This window comes from Rhea americana, unplaced genomic scaffold (genome assembly GCF_003343005.1).
Source record: "Rhea americana isolate MKP2758 unplaced genomic scaffold, rheAme1 scaffold_259, whole genome shotgun sequence".
In the NCBI taxonomy this organism is placed as follows: Eukaryota; Metazoa; Chordata; class Aves; order Rheiformes; family Rheidae; genus Rhea; species Rhea americana.
In genome coordinates, this window is record NW_028186378.1 from 1,096,146 (window position 1) to 1,106,050 (window position 9,905).

Consider the following 9,905-nt stretch of genomic DNA (forward strand, 5'->3'; position numbering starts at 1 on the left):
AAGCTCTATTTTTTTAATCAATTCTAGTTTTCTTCCTTCTCAGTCCTTTCAAATACTTGCATACAAATCCTACCTCATCTTTCCAATAGTCTTCAAAAGATAAAAACCCCAAAAAACAGGAGCAAAAAACCCACCTGCACCTTTCCTTCTCAAATGAGATGGAACAGACTGAAGATGAATACTGTTTTTCTATTATGCTGCAAGCTTCCCTCATACACAGAGAGGAAGACAGCAAAGCAAAAGTTTGTATTTCTTCAWGCTGGGGAGAAATGCAAGTCCAATATTACGCAACAGTGCTTTCCATACAATCCACAAATAACAACGTAATTTTTGAATCCTGTGCAGTCAACCCAAAATTTTGAAAGGAATGTAGGTAATTTTGCAAGTCAAGCCATGAAAGGAGTGTACTAGATTATTACTACTCCAGCTGGCTATTTGTCTTCACTGAGCTACAGAGGGTAACAGCAGCAGCCACAGGAAAGTTGATTATACGATCATGGTCTTTGCAATACTCTGAAATGATTAAAAAGCTTCAAACCACTTAAAGTAACTGTACTGGATGACTAATTCTGGCTTCAACGCTGCAGGAAGCAAGGGAGCAGAAGGGACAATTCCATCAGCTTGTACCTGCTAACCTAGTTGAAAGCAATAGATTAAAATGACAAAGTCAGGAGCAGTTATCCCTATGCTTTGGGTACACTTTCATACCCTTTATTTGATGCAGTTAAGTAGCTCTAACATTTTCACCTCTAACTGTCTAGGGATGTACATTTTAACCGTTCCATATCAGTTAGCATGAAGGATCTTGCACCCTATCCTGGAGATCTAGTTTCAGTTTTGCGCTTCATGAATTCATACACAGCCATGGGCATCTTAATTGCTTTCCTCAACCACCTAACTATGGTGAATTTGGTTTGGCTGGTATTTTAGAGGAAATCCACTGCTGGATGAAAAACTGGTTTTATTAAAACACTGTCTAAACATTTATGACCAAGGCTACCCACGTGAGATAAACTATTATGTTCAATAAATATTGGAGGCAAGGGCACAAACATGAAAATCCAATCCACCATACTCCACCCTTCAGGTAACACAAATACTCCAGAACTGCAGGATAACTTCAGTTCACAATCTCCATCAACCTAGCCCAACGGCAACACAGTTCTTATCTGAAATATCTACTTCGTATTCCAGGCCTTGAGGAGAGGACTCTACCTAAGAGCATACAGACAGGGACAGTCTCTGGCAGCCCGGAATACAGTAGCACACTGATGATTTTATTCCTAAACTACATTGCCATTTCAGTATCGTAAGATCACTAGTCATTCTTACCACACTAACTTCCACAGGACAATAATGGGAAATGAAACCTGATATCCAGCACCATGCTACAATTACTCTAGAAGCATTATTCTGTGTACAAGCTGTCTTTCAATATGAAAAGCTTCATAAGAAGTAACAAAATACGAAGCAAGCACTCCAACACTTACACAGATATGCTGCTTAAGTATAACATCTATCTGGTTGCTACACTCACTTTCAATGCTGATACACACTCATATGCCAAATCTTACTCAGGGTCCTAGGATACCTTTTTTGAGTTACTGACCAAGTGATACAGAAGTCCCACTTCTGGTTCATAATTAGTTAATTCAGATCCAAGAACATTTGGAAAGTTAAGTGGTGTGCATTTAAATGACTAATAGTCTGCTGCCTTAGCAGCCACTGAGTGCCATGCTTTTAATGTATTTCCCCTAGAGAACTCAGTTGCTGTGATACCTAAAATGTAGGCTTCCTAGCTTCTATACTGAGCATGCTAAGTCACAGTACTGAAATAATAAACACTTTAAAAAAAGTCTTAAAGCACTGTATTTGTTTAACAGAGTAGCTAGAATAAAACCACAGGTTGCTACAAAACCCTGCAACTGTGGGTATCTTGCTGTGTCCTTCTCCTAGGCAGTTACCAAAAAGAAGATTTAGAAAACAAATACACAGGTATAAATTCACAAAAAATATCCTAACAGGAAGAACACCACCTGCAGCTTTCTTTTAATAGAAGATATAATCACTGCCAAATGCTAGATGATCTCCAGAGGCCCCTTCTAACCTTACCAATTCTGTGAACCTCCACAAAGACTCACAGCAAAGCCTTAGAAATTTCATTAGCAGATGCATTCTTCATATACAAAACACTTGCAATTAAAAAAAAAAGAGTCTTTAAGCAATGAAATAAAAATCTAGTCAGATATAAAAACCTTAAGCTGTGCTATTATAAAGGTACTGAGGGAAATTCAGTATTTCCTTTTAAGTTATTCTACCACCTCTCCCAAGGGTGAGTACCTGTGCCCACCTAGCACAAGTCAGCCTGGTCACTCAATGCACTGACTACATGTTCTTTTTATTTCATAACTCAACATCTCAGTTCCACATGCAGATCTCTTTCCATATGCAGGTGACATTTATGAAACTACATTTGAGTCCTGATGGTAGAAAATTCCCAGAAGCCCTTAAACCAAATGTGACCAGCATCCCACAATTTGTGGGTAACACATCTGGCACTCTTTGTTTATCTCATGGTACAATGATCAATCAGAATCTTAAAAAAGTTTAACCACAATCCTTCATCAATGTAGGTGGCATCAAAAAAAACAGTCCTTAAAGAAGGTCAAAGACAAATAACATTACAGAGGATCTCTCTCTTATTCCCACAGAAATTCATATTATCAAAAACATTTAATATCTTCTTGCTCAAAAGAAGGTAGAATTTTATCTGCTGTAATTTACACTGACAGTAAGCAATCATTTTAATTTTTTTTCCCCACAAACGATATAAAGCCATATGGATGAGAACGGTGTATTCCCGAAGTTTGGAGAGAAGTTTCTTCATCTGCCTTGCACTATTCACTATTCCCCATCTACATCACTTCCCCCCCCCAAAAAAAAAATAAATAATAAAAAAGAGTAGTTTTTATTTTCATATGAAACTGTCTGACTACAGTATGTTTGCAAACGCACCTCTGCAAATATTTACAATTAATGAAGTATATCCTATTTCAGCATCAAAAAAACACATGACCGAAGATTAAAACCATTTGCTTTAGGTAGAAAAAGCAAACAGATTAAGGCTGTGCATACCTAAGGAACTGGATAATATACCCTATTAGAAAATAAATCCCGTGAAGTTGCTTAAATTGCACACCTCAGTCACCTCTAAGAAACTGCAATTGCCTGTTTGGCCTTAGAAAAATACAATGCAGCACATACAGAGCAACTGACGTTACAATATGTTTTCTTTTCTCAAGTGCCTAAGATTAGCCAGAAAGAATCAAAGCCTGAAAACTCCTGCATTGCTGAGTGCCACCTCACCTTAGAAACTAGGACTTGTTTGCCAATTTAAATAGAAATAGAAAACAATAATCTGTATACACAGCAGCATGAACTCTTGTTTCAGCATTACTGCATGCCGCTTTAAACTAATCCCCCAAAGCAAAYGGTGGGAGAAGTCCTGCACACTCCCTGAAAAACCTACAGAGTCACAACATTTGTTCTGACAACATCAGTTGATCCACAGCATGTCTCTTTGCCTCAGGAAAAAAAAATAAAAAAAGAAAAGAAGGGAAAAGAAAAAGTTATCCTCAGAAGTTAAAAGCTTAAGGTTTTGCTGTYGATTTGCCACTTTTAAGCACTTACCCAATAAGCATCTGGTATTTATTTTTCATAATCCAGAAAACAGTCATTCTACCTGGAATAAGACAGTCCAGTAATCTAAAGACACCACTACAATTAAACCAAACTTTCAGTTTACCATCCAAGTAAACCTAGGGACAAACATTTCCATTTCCTTGGTTATTCAAATGCTGAAGCCTACCACCTTCTTCATGAAAAAAGAAACACTTCTCCTTTTTGATATTAGCCATTAACACTACAAACTACGTACTGCACTTAGATTTGTCTGTCCCAAAGTCTACAGAAAGGAAGACAAAAATCACATCAAGGAAATTATTACCTTTTAGCTAGGTTAATACAGAATACAGTACACAAAGTACACAAAGTTGTTCATGTATAGCTACAGCAGAATAAAAACATTAAGATAACTTTTTCAAACATGTTACATCAGCTCATACAAGCAGTAATCATTGCCTAAGTATAAATCAGTACTTATGTATATGCAAACTCAGAATATATTCAAATGCACCTATGAACTAGATATGGAGAAAACACTCCGGCATTCAGATTCAATGTATGTAAATACATCATATTAATTCCTTGTGAATTTAATTCTGCAGGGAGAGAGGGGGAAGCACATGCCCAGCGTGCTTACAGATGGCTATGCTGTGAAATTGTTCCCTAAACACTGCCAAAAAAAAAAAAAAAAAAAAAAAAAAACACACTCAAAGTAAAATTCAGTCCAAGGCTAGAGACTCCACCAGAATTCCCACATTTTTAATTAACTACCTTGTGGACCTGAAAAAATGTGTATACACACACACACACACACACACACATATATATATATATATACACACATACACACACATAGCTTTGTTTTATAAGCTGAGATGCTGTAGGCTGCCTCCCAGACATTTTTAAACCTTTTCTGATCCCAAGTAAACAGATCTTAATCAGAATATTGTACATTTGGAGATTCAGTTTTATCAACTCAAGTCACATAGTTTGATCCACAACTCAGAGACAGCACAAGCTTGAATAAGGTGAGCAATATCGAGGTTCCAATATTTAATTGTTTTACGTAACACTTGTTTTTCAGCTGTCTTTTTTGCCTAAGTATTTGAATGATACCATCATTCTTTTGATGTTTAAAAACACAAAAAACACAACATACTCGCAACCCCAGCTCCCCTAGAGCTTGACTGAATTATCTATCTGTATGCTGGAGATACAAGTCTGCTTCAACAAACAGATAAATAGGAGTGACTGGCATCAATTTTCAGAGTGATTATACTCCTTCCCAAGTCCTATCCTATATAGTTAGCTTTTGCTACTTCCCATGAGTATTTGTATGCCTGCAGGAAAGCTCACATTTATGAAAAGAAGGCTACTTTACAGCAGTGATCCACCTTCCTCTCATCACAAAGCTGCCAAATTAAACAAATGTCACATTCTCAACTAAGTGTCACTCATTCTCAAGGAAAAAGTCAAAAAAATCATCATTGATGTGCTTGGCATCCTTCTATCATCACAAGTAGGAGAAAACATACGTTCAGAAGAAAAAAAAAGATAGTCTTGCACTCAACAGTAGAAAACAGTATCTTTACAGCACATTCGCTTTTCAGTATGTTCATTTTTCATGGTGAACTCATCTGTCTCATAGCTCAGCAGCAACATACATTTAAAATTACTRTTGTCAACAACTCAAAAATTGAGTACGTTATCACCGATAAATCTAGTTCCCCTACACTACTGCCCTTCTAACATGCCTGGTGTCAGCATCGAGTTGCAAATTTAGAGGGCTTCAAGAAAAGAATAGTCATAACAGCTAGCAAGACCAACATGGAATCCCATATCAGTTACTGACAGATTCCTCGAGTGAATGTGCACTCAAACCGTGCTTCCAGCTCCACCCTGTGTTATTTCATTTTCAAGAAACAGGACTTTTTAAATGACTCAAGAAAAAAAATAAAAATAAAGCAAGGTTTGTATCTTCTCCCATTCTCCCCCACCCCCTCCCACAATGCACCCGGATCTCCRCACTGCCTTGAGCAAGTATTTTCCAAGTGCACAGACCTTGCCTTTCTTCTAAGGCTGATGTTTTTTCTCAAGTCTCGAGACTGATAGGAAACACTTAATAGTCATAATCCCACCTAAAACTCAAATTCACATTCACAAGACATTATTTTTACATCTTTGTTTTCTTTAACAGAAAAATTACAATGGAAATAAGATGCTCTGGGTCACAGTCATTCATAAATGAATACTGATTGGTATAGCATCTGAGATTTAAGGCAACAACTCTCCCTTAGATAAAAAATATACACAAACAAATACACAAAACTCCCAGCTTTCCTATACATTAAATATATATAGGTCTMTACATTAAAGTATAAACCAGGGGGAGAGAGGGAGGAAAAAGCCTTATAACTGCCTGCAGATTACATAGAAGTCAGCATCTCAAGCCTGTTTTACTAGTAGAGGATTAAAGACATCTTGCTATATTTTCACTGCCTCTCTCTGGTTAGAGAAGTACATTCAAAACCTGTAGCAGTGCTAGCTGGAGCAAAATCTATTTTGACAGGCTTACCACCACAAAAAAAAGAAAAAACTATTTCAGACACTCATCACTACCTATATTATACATCTGTCAATAAGAAGTAAATTAGCAACGGTGTTTGTATAGACTTAGAGGCCAAGATGACATTGATACTGTTAGATTGTTCTGAAATTCCTTTGTGAAGGATTAGAAATTTTATTTTCATGTTGTTTCACCTTTATTTCTTGGTTTTGTAGCATTACATTGTTATAAAACTTTAAGAATGATAGTCCAAGTTTGGGGTGATAAAAAAAGAAGCTGATACAATGATGTTAAGACAAACATGTAAGGGTAGGAAATAGCTGAATGCATCTTGAAATCCCAGGATATTTCCAGCAGTTTCAAGACTGCTGAACTCAATCCATGTTTTTTCTCCCCATTTCTGTGCACACTACACACCTGATGTACAAGTTTTTGCATACTGACCAAGTATCAACATATTTGTCGGTAAAACCATTAACTATCTGTACATGTTCTGTCTGTCATGAACTTAACTATAGTTAACATTGTAAATGACAGCATCTGAATTTGTCTGCCTGCTTTATATGAATTTCATATAATAAAAAATGGAATGGAAGAGTATGTTATTAAATTATTGACTCTGACCTGCAGCAAAATGCAGGCAATCCATTTTCAATTGTTTTTATCCAGTGTTTTTAGTTCATTAGTTTTTCCTCACTCAGAACTGTTACATCTGATAACATATCAGATTACGGATAGTACAAGGAAAGAAGTCGTCTGGCAGAACATATCAAGGTGACAATTTAGGAACTAACTCAGAAACTACTGGCACTAGCTCTCCTTGGATTGTAAACAACTCATGCTAAAATGCACAGAATTGTTACTGCTGAAAGACTAGTTTATTTTCACATTATTTCAATAACCATTGATCTTGAGTCAAGATGCTTACTATTTTAATAGAACTCAAAACCTGTACAGAACCAGTTTACATTCACAATAAAGCCCAAAGAGTGTTGGGAAGCCTTTTATTAAAAAAAAATTAAATAAGCCAGTGTTACTCTTTACTGAAAAAGAAATTCTGAGAATAAGTACTAGTGTCTTTACTTCATTGACATAAGCTCACATTGCTTTAGATTCCACATATGTTCTCTTCTAGACCAGCATCCTGCTCAAAAGAGGTTTGACAGTATTAACTGGACTACACAAGAAGCAGGTGTTGGTAGGACCTAAGGTCCTAGCCTAAATTAACAAAAATAGTCTTTTCCTTAAAACTTAGGTCTCTCTTTCTGCTTAAAGAAACTGTTTCAGCAAAAAGCTACTTAACATTTTCTCATGCTAGCCACATGCCAACTACATCCCAATTTTTATCTACCAGAAGGAAGGTTGAATACATTGCACTTGAAAAGCTTGAAATATTTAGGGAGTATTGTTAGACTGCTAAATTCTTTACAGCTCAGATAAAGAGACTTCTAGTATTTCAGCAGCAGCAAGACACACTATTATAAGTTATTCCTACACGCTATATAAAGTTACTACATAGGCTTAAAAGCTGCTATCAGTCAGAAACAGTTAGATAAAGGCATCTTGGAAAGAATACAATGTGCAGTTGCAATCCAGGAGCTGGATTTTCCCTCCCTTATATATGCCATTTTTTGAATATTCAGAGTTATTTGAAGAGCCCCAAGAACAGAGAAGATTTAAAATAAACTTTTTTTCAGGCAAATTTTTCCCATGAATCACATCTGCTGGCTTCATGATTCAGTGCCCAATGCAAGTTAAACAGCAAGTTTTACACGAGAATTTTACTCATCAGCCGGACTCCGCTTTTGAAGCGTACTTGCCATCCACTATTTCAGTTTTAAAGCTTTTGAATTTAAGTGAACAACATTACAGTTAGGTAACGCAAATCATTAATAGATGGAGATGAACATAACTCACGTGCCATAAAAATAGCTACATAGACTGCTCCACATTCTCCTCTTGCTCCAACACAAACTCAGTTGCATCAGTACATCCTCAACATCTTATTCAAGGAATATATTTATACCACATAAACATGCATTAACTACCAATACAGAAGAAATATATGTATATGCTTTGCTGAAGAACATCCTCCACCCTGCAGAAGTCCAAACACCACCGAGAAAGGAACAGTGGAGTCCATCCCTTCAATGAAAGAGGAAAGCAGAGGGAAGCACTGCTGCAAGGGGCTCAGAAATCCACCATAATTTCAAGCAAGCAACAAGCATCATGGAGAGCATGCATAAAATTGTACAACGTACAAAGTCTCTGTATCAAACTTAGCATGTGACAGGTGCTGCCAGCCTCAGGGACTTTCCATACAAGAAATCTCCTTTGCAAGTTATTAGGCCATACAACTTAAAAAAAATCTTAAAATGCACATTCTCGGTCAAAATTGTTTGCAGATACTTTCCTTCAGCATCACTGGAGTGAGAAGAAGCAAAGTTCCCAACGGCAACAATCTCTTCTTACTATGCACTTCCTAAGACTCCCTTAAGGATAGACCCATATAAATCTAAGCCTAGAAGCCTGTTAACTCCATGCTGACTTCACACCTGTGTCTTTACACCATTGCATAGACTACTGCCCTGTAAGCCAGCTGTACATCTTGTTTACCTACTTAATACCTCTAAACCGGAACCAGTACTTTAAAGGTCTGCAAGAGAAAAGGAAAAGCACACTAAGGAAAATCTCGTTTTCTCAAAGCCTTGCAAAGGTAAGCAAGCATCATCCCTGTACTTTAACCCTGTCCTAACAAGACTGCTGCTCTGCCTGTACACTGACAGGCAGCAAGTAGCAAAGCAACTTCTCCCTGCAGTGCTGACTGTCCCCTTCCAGCAACACTCTCGACAAATCCACCTCTTGCCTGGTTGTAAAGACAACGCGCGCCAAGGAGCACCCTGGGCATTCAGCGCGGAGGAGCGGACGGGCAGCAGGTCAATCGCCCCCAAACAACCGTGCCAGCAGAGAAGGAGCAAGGAGGGGGGGGGAGGGGGGAGAGAGGAGGTGGAGAAGGCGGCCCGGAGGGCACAATAGCTGCTGCCAATGCGCCAGCGAGCGCTCTGCGGGCCGGGCCACGAATGGGCAAAGCAAAGAGCAGCACTTGCTCCGGGCCCCCCGCCCCCTCTCTCGCGAGCGCCGCGCCGGGGCCGCCGGCTCACCTTCGATAGCGATGACATGCTCGCGGATCTGGTTCTGCAGCACCGGCTCCTCCACGCGCTCCAGCAGCTCGTAGATGGAGTAGATGTTGGGGTGCACCGACTCGAAGCGCTGGATCTCGGCCCGGATGGCTGCCGAGTTGGCCAGCTGCTGCTGGTAGTTCATGGTGCGGCCGCTCGCCGCCGCCCGCCCGCTCCGGCCCGGCGCTTCTGCCACGCTCCGGCCCGCGCCGAGCTGCCCCCCTCGTAGGCCGGCGGGGCGGCGGGCGGCCCGCCCGCTGTCACTTCATCGCGCCGCCGGGGCAGGGCAACTCAGCAGCCCCCCGCCCCCATGGCGGCGGCGGCGAGCTCCTCACCTCCGCAGCGTCGCCCCCCCGGCCCAGCCGCCGCCTGCTGCCCGGCGCCCCGCGCGCGACGGGGCTGGTAAGGGGGAACGTGGCGGGGGGGGGGGTGATAACGGCCACGCCAACGGCCGCGCACGCGCCCCCGCTCTCTCT

At 40.0% G+C, this 9,905-nt stretch overlaps 1 protein-coding gene and 1 long non-coding RNA gene across 2 annotated transcripts in view; one reads left to right on the forward strand and one right to left on the reverse strand.

Annotated features, from left to right (window-relative positions):
- AGAP1 (ArfGAP with GTPase domain, ankyrin repeat and PH domain 1) overlaps positions 1-9,672 on the reverse strand; it is a 384,866-nt gene extending 375,194 nt beyond the window's left edge. Inside the window, exon 1 of the mRNA XM_085307476.1 lies at positions 9,412-9,672. Coding sequence (XP_085163602.1) covers positions 9,412-9,574 — 163 coding nt within the window. The 5' untranslated portion in view covers positions 9,575-9,672. The remainder of the gene's footprint in view (positions 1-9,411) is intronic.
- Positions 9,673-9,787: 115 nt separating this feature from the next.
- The window catches only part of LOC146594474 (uncharacterized), a 12,139-nt gene continuing 12,021 nt past the window's right edge, over positions 9,788-9,905 (forward strand). The window contains exon 1 of the long non-coding RNA XR_014896175.1: positions 9,788-9,831. This is a non-coding gene — a long non-coding RNA (uncharacterized LOC146594474). The remainder of the gene's footprint in view (positions 9,832-9,905) is intronic.